Genomic DNA, 27,033 nt, shown 5'->3' with positions numbered 1-27,033 from the left:
AAATCAGGCCTAACGTAATAACGCAACAACAGCTCATATGAGTTTAGGAAACACGAAACACAGAATATAGTTCAAGCTGACAGGTTTTTTTGAAAAAAGATCACACGAACAAACTTTCTCTTTTGGAACGACACAAAGTCTCTTATTTTGGTAACGATGACCGGAAGCCTGCTCGAGCCATCATTCCGTCCCCGCGCGCACTTTGGCAAAGTTTCATTCCTGGGGATGGAGAGCAACCAGCGGGATCATTCCAATAAGCAGTGATCTGCGGACTTGACATATTTATGGAAACACCTTAATCAGAATTATACTACAAAACTGAAGCAGTGTTTTATTTCGTGGCTTTGGCAGAGTCGGGATGAATGGAAGCAAGAGCCTAAAGTCTGTGCTGAGGAGCCAGAAGCAGAACAAAGCGCAACAGCCGGTCTCTGTCCAGAAGAAGGTGAAAAATCTTAAAAATTCCCAAAGTTTTTCCTTTTCCAAAGACTTACCATCGGGCCACGGCGATACCGGGAAGGATACAAAGTCGGGTGGGATGCAGGAAAAACGCCCGGGTAAAAGCTCGTCCGGTGCCTCCTCTGAGGGCCCCGGTGCGCAAAGGAAACTGTCGGATGCCAGCAACGCTTCAGAGGACCTGAGCAAGGACTCCGGCTGCCTGTCCGGGAAACTCTCGCCTTCAGACAGCAGCTCAGAGATATCCGATTGCCCCTCGGAGGGCAACAAGCGCGACTCTCCGAGCTCCGACAGTGAATTAATCTGGATAGACGGGGGAGCTTATGTTGTCCCGGGCGGCGGGGGGAAAGGCAACGGCGCACCGTGCGCAAAGCCGCGGAGAGAAAACTGCGCTCCCCAACCTGATGCTGCTGCCGGCGGCCTCGCTTTGTTCAACACCTCGGGGGTAATTATGGACCTGATCATGGGAGATACAACCGAAGATCTTGTCCGGGAGGTTGAAGATTTACGATCAGAGAACGAGTATTTGAAAGTAAGTCTTGTAATAATTTACAGTAATTTGATTTGTCTGAACGGCTGATTTCTTTCACATGTCACCAATTTAACCAACTGTGAACACAAGTGGTCATTTTCTCTTAATTTTAGTAAACAGAAAGAATTTCTAAGGAAGAAAAGCTCAAAAGGTCACCTGACATTTTTCATTAATTGACTTTTATTTTTTTAAATGAAACCGTTACGCGGTGCCCAAACCACACCAATCAGTTTTGGATGTAATAAAAGTTTCTGAAACTCCAAACAGGGAATTTGTATATGGAAAATCACTTCAGTATGTCAAAAATATCAACACTACATTTCCCAGCAGGCAACGGGGCCAAACGCTAACAAATCCCAACAGATTACCTCAGGCTGAGTGTGTTTTTCTCAGTCTTTTAAGAGAGAAGAAGTTTAAAAAAATGTAATGTCTGCTGAATTTATTCATCCAGTGGATCTAAATTGCTCCCCCAGCTCAAATTCTTACATTTCCCCGAACAATTAACTGTATTTTAATACTTGTGCTGTCCGATTAACACCAAATGTTTTGCTGTTTTTTCTTTCTTTCCCAGGATGAGATGGAGGAGCTTCGCTGTGAGATGCTGGAGATGCGCGACATGTTCCAGGAGGAGGAGGTGTTCCAGCTGCAGGAGCTGCGGCTGCAGCTGGAGCAGGCCAACAAAACCTGTCGCATCCTGCAGTACCGCCTCCGCAAGGCAGAGCGCCGCAGCATCCGAGTGGCTCAGACGGGACAGGTGGACGGGGAGCTGGTCCGAAGCTTGGAGCACGATATCAAGGTCTGAGACGGGCCCCCTCCCCCGCTGCTGGCTTGTTTCTGTAAAAACCCACTCGCCGCCAGTAAACGTTCTCCCTCTGGCTTTAATCTGAATCACGACTGTTCCACGTTCCAGCATCAAAGTGAGCATTTTCTCTGCTCGTCAGGGCTGTAATCAGTCATCGCCGGCCTGAGTCACGCTTCCCTGTAAAAGACTCCCTGTTGCTTTGGAGTCATTGCAGAAAAACATCATTAGTTTTGTGTTCTGTTTATAGTTCTGGAACACTGTGGGGTCATTATCTGGTGGGGTTTTGCCTCCATGAGCCGTAAGGCTGCTCTAGAATGGTGGCGTACAGCCAAATCCAGTCAACTATCTTATTTGTATTCCAAAAAAAAAAAACCCAGCCTGAGTTTGGTTGATGTGAGTCAACATTCGTTGTAAACCTGGTGATGATGGGCTTTACGTAGAAAGCACCAATTAAAACAGGAGTTCACGTAAAGAGCCGGTCCAGACCAACATTTGCCCTGCAAAATGGAAAAACTTGTTTTGTTTCCTGGAATAATGATCACAGGTGGCAAAAAGCGTGTCGCTCCGGCTGTACAACGAGCTGGAGGTGGTGCAGAAGAAGAATTCCCAGTTGGAGTGGGAGAACGAGGCGCTGCGCGAGAGGACGCAGGAGCTGGAGGTGACCAAACAGGTCTTACAGGCGGATGTGGACAAGATCAGGGAGGTGAGAGTCAAGCCCAGGTCTGTGTGTGTGTGTGTGTGTGTGTGTGTGTGTGTGTGTGTGTGTGTGTGTGTGTGCACATCGGCTGCGGACGGTCCCACCGGCCCTGCAGACTGTTGACGTTCCAGCCACGGACGCAAAATGTCCCGCATGTGTGTGACCGAGTAAAAATACTCAGTTCCAAGTCCGCCTTCATCTCTCTGCTCTGGAATCCTCCTCTCCACAGCTGCACCCCCCTTGGCCAGTTGTCGTCCCCATCACCCCGATGGTCATGTGACACATGACCCCAGTGCAGATCGGTGATATGAGGGGAGGGGCCGGCAGCTGCAGGGCGGAGCGGCCTGGAATGCTGAAGTCTGAACTCCAGACGCAGCTGAAGCTCAGATGAGGGCACCAGATTACAAAAATAGCCCCCCTCTGCTTCTGTTAAACCCGCCTGAATCTGGGTGAGTTGGCATTGTGGTGTTCACAATGGGCTCCGCCGGTGCCCGCGGACCTGCAGCCTGGACCCGCCCTTATCAAACACGCTGTTGACACCCTGGTACCGTTGACACCCACCTTATATTCCAGTGCACTCCCGTGCACGCGAGTCCAAGCTTTAATCCCGGATTCTGCGCTTTGGTGTGAGCTCAGTCTGGGACGCTCACCCAGGCAGCTGCTAGTCCCTTTGATCCCAACAGGAAAATCCACTTAAATGACCTAATCTAGGAGCACAGTCTGCATGGATGGGATGTCGGAAGCCCACAGTGGAATTTTTAACGCAATATAATTTAAGCTGTGCTGGGAATCACTAAATAATAGTTTTACAATGTGTAAGAATCAATGATTATTTTAAATAATCATAACAAAATATGTTTTTTAAAGCGTTACGCTGTCTCTCTAAAGCAGCCGTGGACCTGCTGGATCTGAGAGATTACAGCCAACTGTTATTAACACTGCGACTTCTTCTGTGGTGTCCAAGAGAGGGACCATGGTGCCAGACGCAAGCCTGCATTGTTCACATTCTCAGACCTGCGTCACCAGAAAGATGCACTTTATACGTCCCTGAAAAACATTCCCACTTTGTCCGGGGATCAGAAGCCAACTATGCTGTCGTCTTTGTCGCTCCCTTCATCCTTTTATGTCTTTATGCCAAAATAAGAGCAAAAAAAAAAACTGGGGGGAAAAAAAGCGACCAGCAGAACTGAAGTAGCAGAAAAAAACCTCAGATAAACCTAAATAATCTAGGAGGTTGTTCCCCACCAGGCCACCAGGGGCAGGACTAGTTTTGGACTGGTGATGATTGTTTCCCCCCTTACTTTTATTTTCTCAGAGCACCTTGAAGAAGAAAGCCGTGCGCCCGTCCAGTAAGACAGAGAGGAGACTCTCTCAGCAGATCGAGGTTTGACATGTTCGTCTTCTGATTTCCCGTTTTCGCGTCGCACCTCAACTCACGGGAACGTTGCCGTGTGTTTCCCAGGACGACAGCAACGACCTCAGGTGCCAGCTGCACTTTGCCAGGGAGGAGTTGGCTCTGATGTGTAAGAAGCTCACAAAGTTGGTGTCCGAGAGCGAAGCCATGCGCGAAGAGCTGAGCGAGTACCGCTCGGCCTACGGCGACATCGACTCCGCCCGGCTGCCCGAAGGGAAGGCGAACCACACGCGCTCACGTGAGGCGGAGGTCAAAGTTCACCTGAAGCTGGTGGAGGAGGAGGCGACGCTGCTGAGTCGGCGCATCGTTGAGCTGGAGGTGGAGAACCGGGGACTGCGGGCGGAGATGAGCGACCTGAGAGATAAAATGGGACGATGTGGAGGGGAAGAGGAAGAGGAGGAGGGAGAAAAGGTGAAGGACGCAGAAAGGAAAGGAGAGCAAGTACAAGGCGAGGGCAACGCGGACATCGGGACGCCTCCGCGTTGCAACCAGTCAGCGTGTCATATTACTCGAGAAGGTCCAGTAGGTGGAGAACGAACCCTGATTGATAATCCGGAGGAGGATAAAAACAAGAGGAATCTGCTCAAAGGTCCAACCGGGATCTCGGTGGGAGATTCCGAGGCTCTTCTCGCTCTCAGGGATCACGCCTGCATTTTGACTTCAACCATCCAGCTTCTGCTGAAGCCACCCAAAAACGGCCACTGCTGGTCTCCATCCGCTCTCCCGTCTCCATCAGAGGCCGACCTGAACGGGAAAACGCAGAAGCTCCTCCTGCCGGCTCCTCTGAGTGACGCTTTGGAGCTCCTGCTGGCCATGTTGGTCACCTTTAATGGGAGGGTGGAGACACTCTTGAGAGGAGAAGACTCTGGGAAACCTCACGATGGCTGCTCGTTTCTGTCTGGAGGGGGCGTGGATCCGTCTCAGGGGTGCGTGGAAGATCTCCGCACCTCGGAGGTCAAGGAGAGAGAAAACCCTACGAGACAAACGGCTTCTGTTCACCGGGACTCCTTCCAAAGCTGCAGGGATAAAAAAATGCGAGTGTCGTTGCAGATTCTGTGGATCCTCCATCAGTGGTGCCAAGATAAAGGATCCAAGCCAGAGGAAAAACAGGTAAACATGACCTCACCTGCTCTAAATGTCCAGACTGTTATTTAGAGAATCCTTTTTTACTGTATTATTGCCAAACTAGTGAAGGCCATTGAAAAAGCTTTGTTCTTTCATTCAGGGTAAAGATCAAAGCATATTGGCGCTGCAGAGGCTGCTGCAGGACATCAGCGCAGAACTTCAGGACAAAAGTGATTTCAATAGCGCGTCCAAGGCTGCTCAAGGCAAAGCAGCAGAGGTGAGGAAGTCTGCCAGGAATCCGCCTCCTGCTGTGGTGCAGCGGGACGTCCTGCCGATGATCCGTCTCTCTGGCCGCTCGGCCCACTGACAGTTCAGGCATCATGTGAAGACTCGTGGCAGAGTATTTAGGCTAATCTCTTGCCGAAGCCGCAGCCAAGCAGGGCAGGCATTTAAAAAAATCTGTAGCAGGACATAAAAAAAGAGTGGGTGTGCTGAATATTCAGCATTATCGTAACAGCACACAGTTCGGTCAGTTTGCAGTATGAATCTCTCTGGCCTCCGGCAGCTACCGTCTGATCCCTCCTTTCGTCAGAGGCCCAAATTCACTGACTTGAAATTAGCGGTTTTCCGAGGCCACGCGTCCGACGCGCACGAGCTCGTAAAACATTGCTTTGATCCAAAATTAGCACGCTAGCATTCCGGTCACGCTCACCTCCGTCGCCTCTGCGCTGCTTTAAAAAGTTGTCTGAAATATCACACAGGTCTAAATCAGAGCAATAACATGTAGTGACATCACAAGCCGCCGCCATCCTGCCGGGTTGGAATCCACACGTGTGTCCACGGCTTCCATCAGTGACTCAGAGTCAAATAGCTAATGTTGTTGTCTTCTGCCTTTGCTCAGGGTGTCATCAGTGACGGTGGACAATGGAAAGCGTACAGGTCAGTGTTTCCTCTGTTTACGTTTCCTCCACTTCTCAGCTGTGGTTCAAATCCCTGCGTCACGCGCTGTTTACAGAGACATTAAACCAGCAGCACATCAGTAAATCTGCAGTGGCACAGCGGCGTAAACTCAAGCCGCTGAGCTGGTTTCTTGTTTACATCTTTTGATGATTTTCTTTTAATTTCTCTTTGCAGCATTTGGGTTTGTGCGTCAGAGCCCTTTGCGGCAGTGAAAATTAAAGTTTCCGTTTTCTTGGGGATTAATGAAGGATTTTATTTTTTTGGCAGCTCCAAAGGGAAAAGACTGTATGGACGGTGTTTCCCACACGGCTGTGTGAGGAAGAACTGGTGCTATGTGAGTCGGGAGGCTGCCCAGCTGGACCAAGAGGACCCTGTTAAGACGTGGGACCATCTAATCATGCCGCTCAGCTTCCCTGACCTCGACTTTGAGCAGATGTCCCTGGAGAGGAGCCACACTGCCCCTGAAAAGTCGGCCCTCCGCATCTACTACAGCCCCCCGTCGGCTCGCAGAGTCCAGCTGTCTCCGCTGAAGCAAAGCCCCGTTGCAGACAGGGAGTCCGACAACACCACGTCTCCCTGGTGCACGCCGCCGACCTCCTTCTCTCAGCTCTGTCTGGGCTCATCTGCCAACCTGAGCGACGATATGAAGGAAATGACGGTCAGCTGGAGGCAGGCGGTGCCTGTCCCGGAGAAGAGAGGGATGGGGCAGGGACAGTGGGTGGGCATGACCTCTGCGGGCACCCAGACCCACACGAGGCCACAGATGGTGAGTGTTGGTCTGCAGACAGATGTTCCACAGGCGCCCGTCAGCGTGAGAGGAAGCCCCTCTCGTGCCCCGGGCGCCTCGCCCGTCTCCGCCCGCTCTCACTTCTCCACTTCCCTGGAGGGAGTTCAAGGCAGAGCCGACCGGTCCAGAAACTCCACATCCTCACCTAAACTGTACCTGCGGAACTCCGCATACAGCGCTTCCTCTCCGCATTTGTCGGCCGATTTGAGCTCGTCGTCGTCGTCGTCGTCTGCGTCCGGCTCCAGAGAGCGAGCGCTGTGGAACCTCAGCACCCAAAGCCACACTGGTCCGACCTGGTCCAGACAGACCGGTCACAGGGCTGGTGAAGCACAGGCCAACAGCGCCAAACCTCCCAGCAAATCTGCTGCCACAAACCGTTACGGCATGGTCACCGAGTTCCTGCGCAGAGTGAGCGGCAGAGTGGAGAAAACGGTACCGGCGCCGGGCCAGAAGGCAAAGGGCGGACTGAAGAATCTGGAGAGGGTTCCGATCAGATCTCCCCCAGCGACGCTGCACAGGAACGACAGCGTGACGAGGATCGTCAACCAACGGTTCATGAAGCAGAGGGAGGAGGTCGCACGGACCCAGAAAGAGGAGAAGGAGAACAGCGGCGTCCGATCCAGCCCAAGTTCCAGAACAGCTGATGTGAGTAATACAAACCAGAGCTGTCAGGATGGGCCGGCAGATGGCGATTTTTAACGTTATTCATCTTCTTCCCTGATCAGGATGGAACCTACGACTGCAGCTCCAGCAGCACGTTGACCTTCTGCTTTGCACGGTCGTCTCGCTCCAACCTGAGACAGCCCTCCAACCCGAGCAAGCTCCACCGGCACCGATACTCGCCGCCGGTCAGCGCGGCTGCAGAGGTCTGACGCTGGCAGACAGCTGAGAGCTGTCAGAGCTGTGGGGAGCGTTTCACGATGTAATGGTGGAACTGGCAGAACTGGGAGACTTTCTGTGGGACGTGAAGGAGAGATGCGACAACTTTTCTAGTTGTATTTCCTGTTGGTGTCATTTATAGCTCCTCTTTTTAGAGGTTTAGTGCTCTTAGACAGGATATTTATGACACTTGAAACTACGATTTTATATCCTGACATTGTTTTTAGTGGAAATTAATTTCCTGATTTGTTAAATAAAGTTCTATGATGTGAGAGAGCACGTTGTGACAGAAGCTTCAACTGGAAACCTTAATCCTTAAAAAAGAAATAGCTCCTGCTAAGCACTTCACAAGATTAAGATTCCCTCCACCGTTAAGAACATCATCTCCTGCCCTCTCGCTGTTTGCGTGACTTTCCCTTTCAACGTGCACAAAGGTGTGATTTTTATTTATCTAATTTATTCTGTGAGATGGAAGCTGAGATTTTACCACTAAGAGTGAAATGACATGTACTTTGTTTCCCGTTGATGGCAGCTGTACTCTGAGGTCAAGGATACGGCGAATGGAGGAGTCACACAATGACCCGGTGTCACGTTTCTGCTCAGCACACATTTATCCTCTAAAGTTACACACACACACACACACACACTGATCTAGGTTACATCCCAGAGGAGTGTCTCCAGTTCACTATAACCCAGATTAATTATCTTAGTTTCTGAACCATAAAAAAATGAAATATAATATAAATAATCTGAGGTACAACCCAAATCTGAAGTCTAAGCAGCAGAATCAGCAACACAAAACTATATGAGTATTCTAATGTGATGTTAAGAAACCCACAAAACTGTGAAAAAGTAGTATAAACTTTCTCATACTGTACCATTGAAATGTACTGCTCATGTGCAAGTCCAAAAAATCAATAACCAGCTCATCTTTCAATAATTAAAGAATGTTTTCGATAGTGTTCAGTTAAAAAGAAGGAAATAAATAACAGAGGTTAATAGAAATGGTATAGCAATACTGTGTATCATCTGGGAAGTTACATGCTGTAATACCGCCTTTTACCTGAGGGGCGCTACAGCGCAGTACCGTACTTTCATCCATCCGTGTTCCTTCTTTACAAAATTTGTTGGTCACAAATAAAACAAATACCGGAAGTCACATTTTGCCTCATCTCCAACAAAAAATGAATCTTTCGTTTTAGGATAAATCTTTAAAAATTATAAATAAAATTATTGGTATGGATGCCATTTTTTCAAGATTTGACTCTTACGACTTCGAGGCTGATCAGCGATTTCAGGACGGACTGAAAACTTTAAACAGCCGGGACGAAACCAAACTGCTAGATATGAAACTCTTCTTTTATAACAGGTATGTTTCCATCAGCTGCTGGTCTGTCTGTTGTGGGCACATTCCATCTATAGTTTTACACTAATTAACAGTATGAAAACAGTATTAATTGATGTGTGACGTCAGTACCATTGCGTACACGACCGGTTTAGAACTTGAATGTTCTCATCTTACCTCTAAGACTGGTAATCAGGTGATAATTGTATTCCCAGAATCTAGATGCCTCTTCTAATGCAGCCACCATGACAGGTGAACTCAGGTGTGCAGGCAGTGATGCCTAAACTTATAGAGTTTTTTTAAAAAGAGTTTTGTCCCTATTTCCTGAAGAGGACCATTTTCACTTGGACCTGAATTGAATCGTTCGCGTTGAATTACCGGAATCTTTGTGATCACAGAATAACACAATATTTTACTAAAATAAAACAACTGGACAGTTTAGGGGGGGGGCTTTGGTTTGAGAGGGGCCTGAAACTTTACCAAGTTATAACATTTGAGCAATAATATGTTCTATAACAGATAGAGGAAACGCCAAAAATGAATGCTACTGGCTGTATGTAGGGGGCAAGTGTGCACCTGTTATAGTTCCTGATGGAGGCTCAGGTGGGCGTAATCAGCTGATCACCTGTTGCTTGGACAGCTGCTACAGCAGGATGTTACCTCCTGGACCCTGGTGATGTCATCACGCCTGTCTCATCGGCAGGTTTGTGGAGCCGATAGACCGAAGCAGCTACGTGCAGCAGAGCTCTGACGGAGCAAACGTGGTGGACCGGGCGGCGTTTTCACATTCGGGAGTCAGTAGCAGCCAAACAGCGCAAGCAGCTACAGAGGGAACTCAGCTGTCATTCGCCGAGGTCATGCAGCTGGTTCAGGAGGGGAAGGAGGTGCCCGGCGTGAGAAAACTGGAGGTTAAACCCAGCTACCAGAGTCCCACTCCTTCACAGATGGAAAGGTTGCAAAAACCCTGGGAAACATCATCGGCCTCCGAGTGAGCGTTTTAGAAACTGTGAGGCGCCGACGCCGAAGGACCGGGAAACACAAACGGCTGCTCTTAATACTGCAGATGGGAACGAGGAAATGCTGCTTTGAAGAACATCCTGCAGCTTTTATGTCTCTTCACCGCAGTCCGTTCAGCCTTTTATTTATACTGCAACAGTCCGATCCTCGAGAATTAAAGTCCTTCCCTCGCGGCTGCGGTCTTAAATAATTAATGCTAATGCTTCACTGAAGTGAAGTGTAAAACCTTTACAAATAACAAAGAGTCCTGCTTGTATTCTTCTACAGACCAGCTGAAGCACAATAAAATACACTTCAGTGTTTGTTGACACGTTTTAATCAAGCTGCACACGACGCTCTAACGTTCCTACATCATCACAAACACCAACATAAAAACCTACCAGAAAAGGTTCATTAGCAGCTGCTGCTGATAAAGAGCAAAAATATACTATTATCAGCTAATAAAACTATGAGGTAAGGTGTCAACCACAGGTTAATCGTACAAACGCGGTCGACAACAAACACACCTAGCGTGGATTCGCACCAGAGCACCATCAGGATTTCTTAAACATGATCCAGTTTAAAATCAAATCACAGTGAATAAAAACAGTTCTGTTGATGTTTACAGAAGACACACACACACACATGCACAAACCAAAACAATAATCAACACAGCTGAATAATAAAATGTCACAAAACAATCTGAAAATCTAGGAGAGACCATGAAATGATTAATGATCTGAAAACACTGACGGATAATGCTGACACCAGGATTGTGAGGAATATTATTTGGCCTTCGGGGATTTGACTGTTAATGTTGTTTCATTAAGTTTCTGCATTCTGACTTTTTGTCTTTCGTATATTTTTTCCTGTAAAGATCCTGGCAATAAAGGAAATAATCAAGCACGTTGTTATGAGGAAAACATTCTTTTAAGACAGTCCACATGTTTTTCCTAGAAAAAGTTTCCCTTTAAAATCCAGTGAGTCAAATGGTTTAAAAAAATTGTAAAAATGTATAAAATAGAATGTAATAATATTAAAAAGACGAAACATGTTTTATGTAAATGAAAGCGTAACAGTTTTAACCAGAAAATCAGTGTTGAGGTAGAGAACTGGGGCCTGGATCAAAAGGCAGCTTTCACAGCTGGATTTAGAACAGCTGGAGGAGTTCTGGTGATCCTGATTATCTTTGACCGTGAGGCTGCTTATCAATAAAATCCAGCGAGCAGTTGTGAATCTAAAGGGACGTTTGTGTTAAAAGACAGGCACTGTGAACAAATAAACCTCCACTTTCATTTACTCATAAAACATCAATATAAAAATATCTTTATTGCACTTTTTAAAGTGTAGGCGAGCAACTTCTGATCAAATGTCTGATGGAAACATGGGTGGATTTTCACTGCAGGGATAAAAACCCGAGTTAAACCCAAACTGAGCTGCTAAACTGTAAATCTGCTTCATGATCCAGGCCCATGTTTGCAGCACCGTTACCGTTTGATCACAACACCGTCTTTAAGTTAAAAAAAAAAAGTGTCTGTGCCAGCTGAGATCGGATAAAGCACCTTATTTCTGTCCAATATTTAAGAGAATCCTAATGCTAAAGCTTCGTGTACTCGGATCGGTAAGGCAGTAGGTCCGCTGCTGCTGCTCCAGCGAAGGTCTGAAGGCGTTACTCACATTCGTAATAATCTTTCAGCGGGGCGAAGAGGTGGCGAATGACGGGGACGCTCCAGGAGCGACCCAGGGCCTTCTGCCGCTGCGTCCGACCCATGTTGTTCACGTCTGTGTAGTGTTTGGGGAAGCCAAAGATCCTGCGAGAAGCCAAAGGCAGGAAATCCGCCAGGTTATTACTGTTAACCGGGACATTTATTACAGGGCGGCGGGAGGTGTTCTAGTAGTAGAGAGCACTGCCAAGGTACCATTGAGCAAGGTACCTGACCCACAAATGCCCCTGCCTTTGCCCGTCGTGCACCCTCCCCTCATGACCCCAAAAGGAATAAAGTGGTGACAAAGACGAGAATAAAGACAATGGGTGTGACTGATTAGGGTTAAGACTGTGGGTTGTCTTACTGTTCCAGTTCGGTGCACCACAGATAATCGTCCTTGCCGTTCATGTTGACCGGCAGAGGCCCCGTCTTGCCCTGCCTGATGGAGTTGGACTTCGTCGTGATGGTGCGGACTTTGTCAAACTGTTGAAGAAGCAGCCAACATTCCCCGTCAGCATCACGATCGAAACCTTTATAGAACGGAACCATTTAGATTAAAAATTAATGTTGATGCTTCTACCTTTGCTGTGCGTCCCGACTCCAAACAATCCTGGAGGAGCACTTTCTTTTCTACAGCTGTGGCCAGTGGTCTGAAGAAGAAAACCAAGTGTTGGTGTTCCAGGGTGAAGAAGAAACCACGCGTGTGTGACGGTACCTGTTCATGCCGGGAATGTTCCCCCAAAAGTAACGTGCCCTGTGAGCGGGACTGACCTTCACCGCATCAATAAGTACTGGATTACACTGAAAAAAGAAAGGAAAATACTTTTTTTTTTTACAAAAGAAAGAGTTCCTATGGTGACATTCTCAGCTGAAACTGTACCTCGAGGAACCTGGAAATGTCCGACTTGTCGTTGGCACTCATGAAAACCACGTTCTCAAACAGCCAGAAAAATGGCCGGTTGTCTCCTTCCTTTGGCTTCAACATGGTTAATATGCGGTAGAACTCAAAGAAGAGCCTCCCGGTACCCTCTGTAGGGCAGAGAAGACAGGTTACGTTTGTAGAAAAATGCTGAATATTATTTTAACCTGCCTGACTTACCAAACAGTCCTTTGCGAAGAGGGTTGACCATGGACAGGTCGTTACAGGGGCTGCCGCCAATCAGGAGATCGAATGGGCCCCATTCAGCCAGCTGACGACAAAATTAGCAGATCAAAGGGAGTTGCTGCAGTTTCTGTGGGGGATTCCTCATTTCCACTCACATGTTTCTTTGTGATGGTGCGAACGTCGTTGACGTATTCGATCTTCCCCTCGTGCTTCACCATCCCCACGGCGATGGAATCCTCACAGATCTCTGAGGCGATGTAGCGTTCGATCTTAAATCCCAAATTTTTGAGCACCAGATAGCCTGTTGAATCAGGAGAAGGGAGAGTTTTATTCAAGTCCGGAGAGGGGCGGAGATGAGGGGCCCGGGGGACGAGAGGGCTACAACGGAGCGGATTACGTTGGAGAAACATCGTCATGAACAAACCTGTTGCAATGCCGTCAAAAAGCGAGAGCACCCTGATGGGCCTGCGCTGATCAGAAGGGATGGAGGGGTAAACTCTGTGAGGTTCCTATTATTCAGGTTCAGAAGGAAGGATGAGAAATGACATCAGACGACGCTATACTTTGTAAAAACGGGTGCAAATAGTTGCACCTCAGCTGCAAACGTAGGTGTGGGACGTACAAACTCCATGCCGGTGTTGTTGGCAAAGAAGTCCTGAACTTTGGCTCTCCAGTCTGGCCTGAGTTTGAGGTTTCCGTCGCACTGAGATGGGTCACACATGTAGCACTTCCAGGGATCGATGTCTTTCACCTTGTCAAAGGTTCCTGGGCGAACCAGCATGTCCAGACAGTCCTTGCAGAAACATCTGGGAGGCAGAGATCAAAGGAGGAAACAATCAGACACCTGGAGAAGCCGATTCCAGAAGGAAGAGACGCTATTCTGACGAGGACCGTATATGATCCGATCAGTTGTTCACCTGCAGCAGCTGACATTTTCACAAAGGATGACCTCCGTGCCACCACAACACACGGTACAATAGGACTGGTAGCCATCCTCATCGTAGCGATACAGCGTCTCAGAGAAGTTCTCCTGCAAAGAGAGTCCAGAGGGTTTTCCAGATGGAATGGAAGAGGCAGACTTGCTCCAGGTGGAGGTTAGATCTGTGCAAAATGGGCCACGGTGGAGCAAAGCAGACCACAGACATCAGAGAGCGAGAGAGGGGTCATCAGGGTCGAGGGTTACCTTGCATTTCACGCAAAGACCACCTTCGAACAACGGGTGCCGCACAGGAGTCTCAGACGATCCACAGGACAGACAAAAATCTGAAACCAACCGCCACACTTTGAGCTTCAAATCGAATATTTTACATCGGGTTTTCTCTATTCGCACAACACCTACCCTCGATCGTTTTGCCGGTCTCGTTTATGTTCTCCACTATCAACTCTGCAAAAGACCAAAAATGAGAAAACGAGGCATTTTATTCGTGTTATTACCGTGTGTCCGTGAAACGCCGGCTGGCAAACGCACAACTGACCTCTGCTGTAAGTGGTACCGGAGGCTCTGGATTTATTCTTCAGCAAAAGTTTCCTCTTCACCGGTGGTTGGTAGTCCGATAGCCCAGAGTCGGAACTCTGATGTGCAGCGGCTATATTGCCTTCAAGACAAAAAAACCCACAATATGTTTCAGTTTGAAACAAAAGAAGAACCTTTCACACACTTGAAGCCTCTTAAAGGTCCCAGTCAGCCTGTGGCCTCCAGCAGAGGTTTGGAACCACCAGGACTCTTCCTAGCATTGGCTGGGGGATCAGGGGAGAAGGGTCTTAGTCAGGGAGGTGACCAAGAACCCGATGGTTACTCTATCAGAGCCCCCCCTCCTGTGGAGAAAGGAGAACCTCTGTATGGTACAGTGGAGATGGAGGCAGCCTGCCTGGCCCCCCAAGGCCTCTCAGACCATGAGAAGGGAAATGGTCTGGTCTGCTGAAAATGAACCCAGGTGCTCCTCTTCACCAGGACGACACAGTCGCTACAGCGAAGCCTGGTGCGGTGATTTTCATCAGCAGGAACTGGGAGACCAGTCGGCTCAACGACCCTCAGAACGTGCCAGGGTATCAGAGGAGGGACAACTCTCCAAGTGCTGGGATGCATTAAAACCAGCCGGAGCAAAACTTACCAGCAGGAGCAAAACCTTCAGGTCCCATAGGCAGAAACCCTTCAGAAGCCCAGTCCAACATCAGCTTCAGCTCCTTTTCTCGATCTCTTCCCGCCGCAGAAAAAGACTTGGAACATCTCTCAGCCGCCAGCTGCAGACAAAAAAACACATATACTGCATAAAAAGTGATCATATGTATGAAAAGTGATCATTCTCAGCGATACATTTCAACTAAAGACCATCTCTGAGGGTTGGAACCTCTTAAAGCAGCGAGCAAATGCGTATTAGAGACAAAAAACATACATTTTTAATGAATCAGAAAACAACGGACATGCTTTTAAAACGTGAATTCACTGGTTGCATATTCACAGTAAAGCAGACTTTCCAAAAACGTGAAAGGTGTGTTACCTCGATGATCTGGTAAATAGCTTCCTTGTAGGTGGGAAGGCTGGAAAAGGAGTTTTTGCAGAAACATTTGCCGAAGGTCCCGAATGACAAGAGGTCCTCTGTCAAAATCTGTAAGAGTTGCAGGACAATGTGAGATGCAGCCTGATAAACAGGTGAGGACGCTGGAGAGGGCGCACCATTTCCACACCTCTGAGAACTTCCCATCTCCAAACCACTCCACCCTCCGCATGCCCAGGGGCAACGGCTTGCTCTTCCAGGGCATCACCATCCCGGGCCACCAGGAGAATCCCTCTAACTTCCCCCACACCAGCTCTCCCGTCAGAAAGCCTCGACCGTCCTGCAGACGTGAGATTTCCATCAACTCGCCGTTTCTTCGGCAGTGTTGTGACGTGTTTTGGATTATTTTACCTGATAGCTGGGTCTCTGATGTGTTTTTGGTGTACCTTTACTGGTCGGTGACGATTCTTCTGCCTGACAATGAAGAAGAGGCGTCAGTATCTTATGACCTCTGCGCTTTGAGCCGCGTGTTTCTGTTAAAACATCCCAGATTACGTCATGTCGCAGGGAAATTTCAAGAAAAACAATATGGAAAAATGCTGAAAACATGAAGAGCATGCACGTATGTTGAGCCATTGCAGCCCCTCGGCACTATTTTGGTAGCATTCTTAAGAAAACCTACCACCTTTTCATGATGCTCTATGCCCTTTTTGCTGCGCTTATAGGGCTCGTTGGGTTTGGAGCAGTTGATGCCGGCCTGAAACACTGTACGAGTTGGTGGCTTCTGGCGCAAACTGCTCTCCCAGCCAAAATGTCCCCTATTGGTTCCCTAAGATACAACAAGCTCTTATTATCAGATTACTTATCATCTTATTATACACCAGCCAAACTTTTCTGTGTGGGTCTATTAGTAGAAAACAATTTACCTCTTTCCACACAGCATAGAATTCACTGTTTATGTCTTTTGGGAGGAAAAAAGAAACATGCTTAGCGGATATTAGCACTGAGATCAAAAACCATTATAAAATACTATGTTTGAAAATAAGACACCTAAAATCTGTTCTTCTCTAAGCTAAAATGAAGACAATTCATCATTTAAACACTGAAGAAAGGTTTCACTGACCACTTAACCTTGAAAGACGGACTTCGCAGCTCTTCACTGTTGAAGGTGTGGAGAACAAGAGCAGGACGAAACCATTTAAAACTGGCCAGAACGATTACTGCAAATATTATAGTGCCAACTAATATGGGGATTGTTTCTAAGTGAATAAAAATGTTGTTTCTCACATTTGTGCTGAAGCAGGTATTCTCTGCTGGTGTTGCTGACAGACAGAACCAAATCACATTCACTTCCTCTTGAGGCGTCACCCTCAGCGTCAGCGTCATTTTCCAGTGCCTGAAAGGACACGTGGTGAATTCAACCGTTAAACTGACCTCAGCTCAAACACGTGGCTCCGGATCCGTTGGTTTTACCTTGGTAAAAACTGCCTTTGGCTCCAGAGGCGGGCAGGGGAACGCCAGCAGGGTCAGAAGAAGCTTCCTGAAAAGTGAGTTTGGCTCGTTGTCCTCAAGCAGACTGGCCCAGCGTTTCTCCTTTCCCCTCTCAAGCAGCCGATGCTGCAGAAACTCGTCTGTGAGCTGAGTGGCATCTTCAGCAGAGCTACAGATTCCCAGCTGGGTCCCCAGCTCCCCGACCGCCTTGCCTGCCACCTTGAGCCAGCGGTGGGGGCTCAGCAGCTGAGCGATGCTCTTCAGCACTCCCTCGCCGAGAGGCAGCTTCTCCGTGATGCAACGCGTCACTGCGATGTAGAAAGACAGGGCCTCCTGTGTCAGTAGTAGCTTAGCGTCTTTAGAAACGGACTCCTTCAGGTACTTTTCCACGGCTTTATCGCCCACGCTCAGATCCAGGCTCGAGAGGTGGTACTTCTCATTTTCAAGATTTTGAGCATCTGGCTCCTTGAGGAAGTGACCTGCAGCCTCAGGGTGGAGGAAGAGGGAGGCGTAGGTGCACAGCAGGTTACTGGCTCCTTCTGCCATGAGCTGCAGACGAGCTCCAGCAGCTTCCTCCTGTGTCTGCAGACATCTCTGGAAACGATGCAGAGGCTTCAGCGCCTGCTCCAAGAACATGAACGTTGCCCTGACTTTGCAATCCTGCAACTGGAAGCAGATGAGTTTCGCCTTTTCGTTACTCTTGTTGCAAGACGTAAAGTACAGAAGAAGCTCGGACCACATTTCCAGGATTTTGGAGACTACAGAGCAACATTTAAGGCAGCTTGTGTTCAGGAGAAATGTTTGGCTGTCTGTGCTAAAGTCTGAGCCGAAAAGAGCCTCCAGGTTGATGTTCTTTGTTGGGCAGGAGGAGAAGTACGCGTAGATATCTGCTACCAGCTCCTGGACCTGTTTGGAGAGCTCTTTCAAGCCAGCGCGACAGGCGGCGTCAGCAACAGTGTACAGCCCACCGAAGGCCACCACATTTGGGTTGAGTTCCCTGAGATTCAAGAAGATCTGTTCTGAAGATTCAGCATTGCCCTCAGAATAGACGGCAACGAGGTTTTCTTTGGGCAATTTAAAGCCCCTCAGCGTCTTCACCACTGCTGCAGCCATTTCATTGCCTTCTTTACCCTCTGACTGAAAAGCATCTAGAAAACGGACGCAGTGCCTGTTGGCTCCAACGTCAAAAAAGCCGACAAGGACCACGGCGATGGTGCCGCCCTCCCTCGAAGATTTCAGAGTCACCCCCGCATAAATGTACACACAGTATGGGCCGCGCTGGCAGGCAGATTCAATATCCCTGGGGTAGCGAGACCCCAGTTTAGAGCGTGCTAAATGTGCGGACACCTCCGCACCAGGAGCAGTCGCCCTTTCGCAATATTCGCCGATGAACCAAATCGCCACATCGCTGCAGGGCGGCGATCCGGGGGCCTGGTTCCTGGGGTTCAGAGATCTCGTCTTGTGCTTGTTTGTCATCATGTGTCTCCTGAGATCGACAATTCCTTTAGACAATGTGCTGAGGTTGCTGTGGCAAATGCAGCAGTAGGTGTATTTGTCTCCCAGGGCGCTACGGTCCGCCCACTCGAACATGTCCTTCCACTTTTCCCTATAAGGAAACGATCCGTTCCTTATAGTGGCCTGTTTCAACTTTCTCGTTCCTAAAGGGAGGAAACAGAAGAGTCCTGTTGGAGCCTTGTCTTGGAGTGAGTGATTTAAAGTGGTTTTTACCGCATTGTTGCAGAGCAGGACTGATATCCAAGTTGTGTCGAGCCTTCACGGGATCGTATTCCTCATCCCTCACGTTAGTTGTGTAAAAGCTTTTGAGCCACCTCAGGAGGTCAAGGTTGCTTTGAAAGTCACCTATTATTAGATTGTCCACTGGAACGGTCTAAATGCAGAAATGGGCAAAAAGCTTTACATGAATGCTGAAAACAGAATGATTGGTGGCATCAGACATTAGGCAGAGAGCGGATACCCTCGTTATACTGTTGTTCCTGAAGGCATCGCAGAGGAGGCTGAAGTTGTGTCTGTAGTCGTCCTTGCACTGTGCGTCAAACTTCACCTTTGACATGTCAACAGAGCCAGGAATGACCCAGTCCATGATCTGACAATGGCAAGCACCTATGGAAACACACACATTCCTTAAAAGACAGGCTTTCAACAGTCGGAACGTGTGGATTTTAGGTCAGTTACAGGTGCATTCAGTACTGAATGTGTGCTGGTAAACTACCTGAACCAAACTGCTGCACATCTTTGAAGTCTGTCTTCAACAGGTTGTTGACCCAGTTCACCAAATGGAGGCCCTTTGACTTTTTCTTGATGAACTGTGGAGTCTCAACCGGGGTGCTTGCCATCTTCACTTCGGTAGGAAAGAAGCATTCAAAAGACAATACGGTCATACTGGTTTTGGGGTTAATGAGAGCTGCTCTATCACTCGATCAGCTTCACTCTGTCCTTTAGGTAGTTTAGGCAAATCACAGTCACTGCGGCACCTCTATGTTTTTTCGAGAAAGCTGTTGTTTACACGACTAGTGACTTTGCAGGGTGTTTACTGGTGGGCAGGTGGGGGGGGAGGGGTGTCTCAAAGTCTGAATGCTGTCAGAGCCTGCTGATACCGACACCTCCACGATTTGCTGGTATCATTTCCACCGCCGTATTTGCATTAAGGCGCTGCCTTGTGTTGCCCCTCCTGCAGCCCTCTAGGTGACACGTTACCCCCACGGGCTCCTCCCCTTCTCCTCAACGTAAAGAAAAGACAGGGTGAAATCTCGCGTTGTCGCTTTTGCCGCGAACTTCTACTTCCAGCACATGCCTGTCGCGATGATATCGCTCCACTTTTCGTGCAAGACAAGCGCTGCGGTGTCGAACAACGACTTGTGCGAGCGGTTTGTGTCAATAGGAAGACTTTTGACGTGACAGGCAACGTGGGTCTGCAGCAACCTGCCCCCCCCCCCCCCACCCCCAAGCAGCGGTCTTCTCAATGTTGCTGCGGTGGAAGTGAATGAAACTGATCCGCCCCGCATCACAACAACGTTATTAGCCTCGCTACTCTGCGTGGAGCCGCGCACACGCGTGTAACTGACAGGCTGAAATTACACGAGGTGCATGTTTTGAGTGATCAAGAAGTCAAAAGCTTCCCCGGCTCTTGGTCACAGGTTTCACTCGCAGACTGGTTTGGGGGGGGGGGGGGGGGGGGGCTCTGATGAGCCGGTCTTTGTGTTGCTGTGCCTGCAGAAGGTTGCGCGGTGAACAAAGCAAAACAACGCCGACCGACTCCGACTTTTATCCGTCCGAAACCCGCCCAACTCCGAGCGCATTAGCGCAAAAGAGGGATTTTTTTAAAAGAGTAAAACCGGGGAAACTTACCTCGGCCGTTCCTTTCTAGATGGTCTCCTCGCCTCCTTCCCTACCACATTCTCCGATAGGCAGAGCGACGTCAGTGACGTGCGCAGCCGGCGGGGCCGGGACATTGGACCTCTGACAATGGCGGCAGTCCCGCACTAGTAACACCGGCGAGGAGGAGCTGGTTCGCGACACAAAGCATCTTCTACACTTTTAAATTAATAAACCAAGACGCTTCTATATCCTGCATGTTTAATAATTACAGGTGGAAACAAAGTACGGCCCCTCAACGATAAGCTGGCCCACAACGTTTTCCATTTCAGATATTGTTGGAGGCATAATTGTGGTTCTAATGATCTACAGAGACCTAAACGTGTTTATACGCAACTAATTGAATTTCGGAGAGCGCATCCAATCCAAATAGCTAGTTAACTATGATGCTGATTGGATTTATTGTAATAGTTTGTCGTGTTTGTTCGTACATCTATAGTAGTGTGTAACGCTCCCTCCCTTACAAAACACGGACCTACTTTCTGTTGACAAATTGCTGTTTTCTCACGTAAGAAAAAACGTAATAACGTAAAAAAAAAAAAAATTGGATACTGAAAACAAGCGTAGGAACCACGCAACGACCTTAAATTTCAATTAATATCATCAAAAGAAATCGCCATCATGACTTATCAAAATATCGTTAAGGGAGCTAACTAGCATTAGCCAAGATGGCGGCCATTGTGGCCTCTTGGGGGCGCGTGACCTCGTTCCCTGTTGATCATCAGGACAACCAAAGTCAAATGAAGGGAACTATTGGCCCGTTAATATCAAACTAAGTTACAAAATTCAAGTTGAGAGTAAATTCTAGCTTTATTTTTTTTTTTTTTTTTTTTTTTACAATTTCTCATTCTTATGTGTGATTCTTGCTATAATGTCGCTATTGTGTAATAATGGTTTCATATGTACAGATGTCCTCTGATTAAAGCTATTGTTTAAACGTGAGCATTGGATTTAACTGAGGTTTATTAAGATTAAGATTTATGGGTTTGTTGGCCAACTATTTTCCATCAGCTGTCACATTGAGAAACCAGACGCTCGTTAGTCAATTTGACCCTTTAATTTCAGTCGAAAACAATGATAATTGTTAATTCTATGATTCACACTCTGTGACTAAATGTAAGTAAAAGTTTGGAGCCAGGACCACTGAGGCTGTGGGTCTCACTGCACTTGTCCACATTGCTGTGTGTGTAGAACAATATTTCGGTGTAAAGTCCCTGAAATTGCTCTTTTAGTGTGACATACAGCTTTAATAGAACTAAAACAATGCTATTCCCAGATGCGATGCCATCATTAAGACACTGCTGGACCTTTTGAAACAATGGGAGCTGCAGGGTCACCACACTGTTAGCCTAGACCAGGGTCATAAGGTCAAGGGAGGCATTGTTTGACTGCGGGCCACACTCCCAGTGGGCAAGGCCATCAGAGCAGAGTGTGACCTGACTTTCCTCCATTGAGCAGACATTCAATATAAATGTCCAAGCTTTAAATATGGAAAGCTTGAGTGACCTCGACAGAGGCAGTTTCCGTGCACCTGAGCTGGGAAGGACAAGACATATTAATCTTTGGAAGGAAAAGGTGGTCTTTACATGATAATAGACCAGCCACTTCCTTTACAAAGATCTACTAAAAACAGTTTGTTTACTTTATTTGAGGAACTGAGAGTCAAACTACAGCCTCCCGCTTTTTCACCTTTGCTAGTACCGGTATTAAATATGTCTCACTTGTAATTTACCATAACTCGATTTTATGGGGGGCCACTTGGTGGCAGTAAAGCCAAGCTGGGAATAAAATGTGTGGACAAAAACTCCAGCGTGGGACCCTGAAGAAGACCCGTGATGATAGACTATGGATGAGCTGCTGACAGTATGTCTCAATCAATCGATCAATCGATCAATCTTTATTTATGTAGCGTCTATTACAATCAAAATTGTTTCTAGGTGCTTTACAGAATCCCAGGGCCTGACCTCTGTTCTTCAGTGGCAACGGTGGCAAGGAAAAACTCCCCTTTAACAGGAAGGAACCTTGAGCAGGACCAGGCTCATGTAGGGGGACCCTCCTGCTGATGGCTGGAGGGGAGAGGGGCACTGAGGTCCAGCAGAACCAGCATAGAGACCAGTCCATGATCTGAAGCTATAAGAAGATCATTAGTAACTTTAAGAAGTGCTGTTTCTGTGCTGTGATGAGCTCTAAAGCCTGACTGAAACACCTCATGATTCAGTGATGGTTTTTTAAGAATGGTTTAATCCCTGCCACCTTGTAGGACCAGGGTACAGAACCTGTCACTAAAGAACAATTGATCCAGAATAGAGCTGCCTAACATTGGTGAAACATGTCTGCTTAATTTTTTTCTATCTTTTATACTTTATATTAGGTCTTAAAGTCTTTTAACAAACAATACACCATCAATGTGCAAAGCAGAAGTAAAAACAAGAAGTCTTGAGAGAAAAAAAGGGAAGAAATGTCTGAAATGGAGAAGGAAAAGGGAGGCAAAGGTCAGTGTGTTGGTGGATCAGGATTAGAGGACACAGCCTGACAGGTGCAATCAAATGATTTACGCAGCCGTGATAAAGTGGATGCCGGTGCAGCTGCAGGGGGCAGTTTAAGAATGACGCAAACAATCAGAAAGCCATGAAAAAGAGCTGTAGAGTGTCGGGGCAGCAGGGACTGTTTGGGTCTTTACTCACTATGGTTGTCAAGAAGGGGTTGCACTGGCTGGTGATCCAGGCCACAAACACAGGTGGTCCTGACAGGCTGGTTCAGACTGGAAACCAGCAGGTCGTGGAGATCCAGAGGAGAGGAGACCGAGGCCCTTTTATGTTTCACAGCATTTGTTCTGTTGAACTCACCCTTTAAGAAGCAGATGTTGAGTCAAAGATAAGGGTCACAAGCACAATCTGTTTCCTCTGGGCCCCACGAAGCCTCTCAGACCACAGTAGTTGGGACGAAACACAACTTCTGCTGTCTGTAAAAAAAAAAAAGCCTTGAGAGTTCTTCTCATATGAACCTTGAGGCTGAACACGTTAAATGTTTTTATTGCACTTCAACCGATCATGTAAATGGATTTTCACTGAAGGATAAAGCAGATCTGAGAGTCTTGAGTTACTGACAGTCAACCCTCAGACCTGCTGTTGATACTCTAAGTTTTAATGATGGAGAAATTAAACAGGAGCTCTCTAATTGTCACCACAATTGACAAATCATGTTGAAAAGGTTTCTTGAAATCTAAAGTTTTAGTGAGTGATGCCAATGCTTAGAATCATATATTATACATCTTTTTGGCAGGTTTCTTGCTGCATAATAGAGCCACATAAAATGGTAAACCAACACAAACCTTTCATTTGTTTTTCAGAGAAAACAGATGCTTTTTGCAGCCGGTGAAATTAAAGCAATTAATCAAAAGTTGCCAGGCAGCTGAGGAGCGATCTGGAAAGTCGGCCTAAAGCTTCATCAAACAGCAGAAAGCTGTTTCATTCTCTAAGTTCATCTCTATCTTAGAGCCTTTTATAGGATCACATTGGATTCCTCGATGATTAAATCTGCTATCTCAACAGCTAACAGAGAGATGATCCCACAGGAAGGCCAGCAGAACAGACCTGAGGCGAGGACTCGTTTAATCCGCTAGCTGGGAAAAGTGTTCTAGTTGTGCGACCTTGTTGTTCTTTATGTGACCTTCTGTGCAGCTTGCACCTCCCTTCTGTATTATTCAGCTTACAAGACAACTTAAAGTTGAACCTGAATTAAAATGTCAGTATCAATTAAGAACCACACACAGGTAACAGAAGGTGAACTCTGAGGAGCAACTGTGTCCTTTAATTTCGAGTTCATTAGGTTGTCTCAGCTTCATGAAAAATACCATATGCAAAGCCCTTCAAGGAAAAAGACTAATTAAATTCCAATTTTTTTTCCAAATTCACCCTGGAGGGCTCATCAGTCCATCATAGGTCATATTTAAAGAATACCCCCCCCCCCCCCCTCGTTTGTGGCCCTGCTTTAACAGGAGAGTAGCTCCTCTCAATTTCCTCTCCTCCTGGTGCACGCATTCATTTACACCCCCCCATGGATTAACAAAGAAAATGATAGAGAAGGGTGGCGGCTCCTCTCCAGCTCTCTCTAATCTGGTGTCAGTGTGGTGCACGTGTGTGGAGGGGATGGGCCAGTAGCACCCCCGCTCCTCCGGAGAGGGGGTGCTACTGCCCTGATATCCTCCTCATTGTCCCTCCTCCCCACATCTCTTGCTCTCTCTCTCCTCATGATTAACCAATTTCATCGCCCTCTACGGTCCGTCGTTTCCTGTTACTTAGATACCAGTTGCCATGATTTGCCTGGACCGCTTGTGTTTCCATGGTGACAGTGTGCCCATCCTGTCATCTCCTTGGCTGCGCCGTCCTGATGGCCTGTAGCCACCCCGGGCCCTGACCCTCAGCTCCCTTCCTCTCTGCCTCATGGTCCCATAAGGCTGTCAGTGTGTGTTCATGTCGCTCTGCAGCCCCACGCCATGTCAGACCCCAACGCAACTTCTGGCTGATCTTCACTGTTGTCGTTGTCTGAGCACGCACCTTCTCTACGGTATTAAAGAACACGAGAGAGTGAAAGAGGGAGTTCACAAAAGTGAAGAAAAAAAAGATGTTGAGGAGCATTATGGATGTTTCAGTACTGAGGTTGAATCTTTAGGGCTGCTATTGTTCAAAAATCCCTTTGGCCTTCGTACTGTTGAAAGGCCTTGGAGATGTTTTTCCTCTTCATAAGAATCAGCAGGATTTTATTCTTTACTTTGTGTGTATACTGCAGCTCCTGGGCTCAAAATGCCAAATAATACATTTGAACCCAGCACCTGTATGTTCGTGGGCTCTATTTAAACAGCCTTGAATAAAACAACTGAAACATGGAATGTTAACGGACCAGCCTGAACCAGATTGTTTCTGTAAAAATCTATGTGTACAACCAAGCCAATTAAAACCCCGCAGTTTTCTGGGGGAGGGCCACGCTGTGGATCTGGTCTGGGACGGTTCCGTGTCAGGTGGCACAAAGGAGGCTGCATCTCCCGGCTCCACCGTTAGGGGGCAGCACCTCTCAAACGTCACTCATACTTTATCGGTCTAGTTGGATCAACGGCGGCCAATCAGGGTAAAGTTGTTGGCCTAACTGAGGCTGATTCATCCTCACTCCCCCTCACAGTGCGTCTGCCCCTCTCATTCAGTCTAACACTCGCAGCTCTGTGTCACTGTCTGTCTGTTGGGTTTGAAGCGCCCCCAGCGCCCCAACCACCCACCCCACTGCCCCCTCCAGCCCCGTTGATGCTGTCGACACCTAAAGGACAAGAGCTTGTTCATGTTAAGAGGACTGACCGGTCGGCTTTTTGTCAGCTGTGTAGAAATTTCTGAGGAGATTAACTTTACGCACGTCTGGAAGTTTAGTTACTGAGCTATGTACAAAAAAATGATCACTTCAAAATGTGCTACAGCTCTAAAGAGGCAACAGAGGCCATTTTTCAAAAAGATATTTAAAAATCACAGAAAATGACGTGAAGTCAGATGAATTTAAACGTTATTTTTTGGGGGGAAATATCTGTGCAATACCAAACAAGTCATTTGTTGCCACGGTAATAAAGCCAGCAGTGGTATGAAGAAGACTTATAACTACGTAACGCTTTTGTTGTTGATGTTGTTGTGGAGAAATTTAACCTGATTCGTATTAAATTCCTCTGATTGTGTCACCAGGCTGCACTTGAGGCGCTTGTTATTTCTGAACGTTGGCCACCTCCATGTGAGACAGCCCGTCTCGCCACCCTCCAGGACAGGAATTGTCCCCCCCATCGTGCACCTCGGCGGGGGATTGGGAGTGCAATTACAGCAGTTTTGCCCCATTAGGAGTGAGGAGGCGTGACCCTGCCCGCAGGTCTGACAGCCAGTTCTGCTGGAGGATGATCTCTGTGCACGTGAGCATGCACGTTCACGTAAAGGTATGAACATGATTTACTTTAGTAATGTAAAAATATTGGAGAAAAAAAAGCTCCCTCCTTCTTCCTCACCAATGATTTTGTGCATTACTCAATTGTCTCCCCAGTATTCTGAGTTTAATTAATAATTTCATTTTTTTTTCCAAGTTTCTCAATTAGTCTCAGAAGTTTTCCTCTAAGAATTTTAACGTCCACCCAGTCTGGAATTCTAATAGGAAAAACAGTTTGAAACAGTCTTAAAGGTCACAACTCGGTTACAACAATGGCTGTTTGAGTTTACGCACAAGCATTTAACCCTTTTGCAGCTTTTCATCATCGAACTCACATCTTGACTGTAAACCTTTCAAAATAAAAGCAATGTGCAGCTGTTTCCTCCCTCGGGGGGTGGAAAGGGGGGTGGGGGTGGCCCCTGCATCCAGGCCAGTCCTGCGAACAGATGCAAAACGGAACCGAATGACGAAATGGGACGAAACGACCCTAAAAGGCCTCACGCGCACATACGTGCGGACACACACAGCGACTCGCGCACACGGGGTTTCTTCTGTGCGCCGGGGTGGGGTCGTTTTTGTCCAGCATTCCGTTGTCTGAGTCAGGATGAAGAGATGAGGACGGGGCATCCCACTCACCCTCTGCACGGCCGGAGACTGCTGCGCTGCTGTCATGGCAACAGCAGCAGTCACCAGCAGCAGCAGCAGCAGCAGTATGGCCCTGTAATGCACAGGCCAGGGGGGAGTCTGACACACGCGCGCGCGCGTGCACACACACAAAGAAATAAAGCACAACACACGCAGTTTTCGCGACCCTTTCAGCCTTGACATGAAAGCTTATTTCGTTTTCCAACTTGGCAGCGTCAGGTGGTTTCACGCGTTTCCCTGATAGCCGCCCCGTTTTGTAAAGTTTATTCCAATTTATACACACTTGTAGTTTAACACAACAGGTCGCCTCAGATTTTGATTA

General features: G+C 47.7%; 2 protein-coding genes across 5 annotated transcripts; one reads left to right on the top strand and one right to left on the bottom strand.

Moving 5' to 3' along the window:
- The first annotated feature begins 221 nt into the window (after window positions 1–221).
- On the top strand, window positions 222–10,397 carry LOC101061776 (uncharacterized). Of its 2 annotated transcripts, none has more exons than XM_029833505.1 (10): window positions 222–985; window positions 1,557–1,781; window positions 2,332–2,490; window positions 3,800–3,868; window positions 3,947–5,008; window positions 5,124–5,240; window positions 5,865–5,902; window positions 6,191–7,355; window positions 7,436–8,958; window positions 9,638–10,397. In XM_029833505.1, exons 1-9 carry the CDS (start codon window positions 359–361, stop codon window positions 7,580–7,582), a joined length of 3,609 nt encoding a protein of 1,202 aa, XP_029689365.1. In that variant the 5' UTR covers window positions 222–358; the 3' UTR covers window positions 7,583–8,958; window positions 9,638–10,397. The 2 variants fall into 2 exon arrangements, with proteins under 2 accessions (XP_029689365.1, XP_029689366.1); XM_029833506.1 differs by having other exon boundaries at window positions 9,575–10,397.
- Window positions 10,398–10,970: 573 nt separating this feature from the next.
- dnmt3ba (DNA (cytosine-5-)-methyltransferase 3 beta, duplicate a) lies at window positions 10,971–21,162 on the bottom strand. 3 transcript variants are annotated; one of them, XM_029833503.1, is made up of 26 exons: window positions 20,094–21,162; window positions 18,958–19,086; window positions 18,703–18,848; window positions 18,456–18,615; window positions 16,710–18,385; window positions 16,524–16,632; window positions 16,360–16,395; window positions 16,163–16,197; window positions 15,919–16,065; window positions 15,648–15,710; window positions 15,427–15,576; window positions 15,240–15,347; window positions 14,853–14,982; window positions 14,217–14,336; window positions 14,081–14,125; window positions 13,925–14,004; window positions 13,659–13,771; window positions 13,364–13,547; window positions 13,166–13,250; window positions 12,897–13,042; window positions 12,736–12,826; window positions 12,517–12,665; window positions 12,352–12,437; window positions 12,217–12,286; window positions 12,001–12,119; window positions 10,971–11,741 (listed from the first exon to the last, which is right to left on the bottom strand). In XM_029833503.1, exons 2-26 carry the CDS (start codon window positions 19,079–19,081, stop codon window positions 11,600–11,602), a joined length of 4,314 nt encoding a protein of 1,437 aa, XP_029689363.1. In that variant the 5' UTR covers window positions 19,082–19,086; window positions 20,094–21,162; the 3' UTR covers window positions 10,971–11,599. The 3 variants fall into 3 exon arrangements, with proteins under 3 accessions (XP_029689363.1, XP_029689364.1, XP_011601090.2); XM_029833504.1 differs by having other exon boundaries at window positions 15,922–16,065; XM_011602788.2 differs by having other exon boundaries at window positions 18,958–19,081; window positions 20,094–20,132.
- Window positions 21,163–27,033: the final 5,871 nt, after the last annotated feature.

The sequence above is a fragment of the Takifugu rubripes genome, chromosome 3, assembly GCF_901000725.2.
Source record: "Takifugu rubripes chromosome 3, fTakRub1.2, whole genome shotgun sequence".
Classification (NCBI taxonomy): domain Eukaryota; kingdom Metazoa; phylum Chordata; class Actinopteri; order Tetraodontiformes; family Tetraodontidae; genus Takifugu; species Takifugu rubripes.
Note: the sequence above shows the minus strand (reverse complement) of the source record. Positions and strands in the feature narration are given on the sequence as shown.

Bases quoted from the DNA above. Each gene is read 5' to 3' on its own strand.
- LOC101061776 (XM_029833505.1), top strand. From the start codon at position 359: ATGAATGGAAGCAAGAGCCTAAAGTCTGTGCTGAGGAGCCAGAAGCAG. The intron at 986-1,556 runs GTAAGTCTTGTA...TTTCTTTCCCAG, and splicing joins CAGAGAACGAGTATTTGAAA to GATGAGATGGAGGAGCTTCG. The intron at 7,356-7,435 runs GTGAGTAATACA...TTCCCTGATCAG, and splicing joins CAAGTTCCAGAACAGCTGAT to GATGGAACCTACGACTGCAG.
- dnmt3ba (XM_029833503.1), bottom strand. From the start codon at position 19,081: ATGGCAAGCACCCCGGTTGAGACTCCACAGTTCATCAAGAAAAAGTCA. The intron at 15,577-15,647 runs GTAAAATAATCC...TCACGTCTGCAG, and splicing joins ATCAGAGACCCAGCTATCAG to GACGGTCGAGGCTTTCTGAC. The intron at 14,005-14,080 runs GTAGGTGTTGTG...GGTTGGTTTCAG, and splicing joins GACCGGCAAAACGATCGAGG to ATTTTTGTCTGTCCTGTGGA.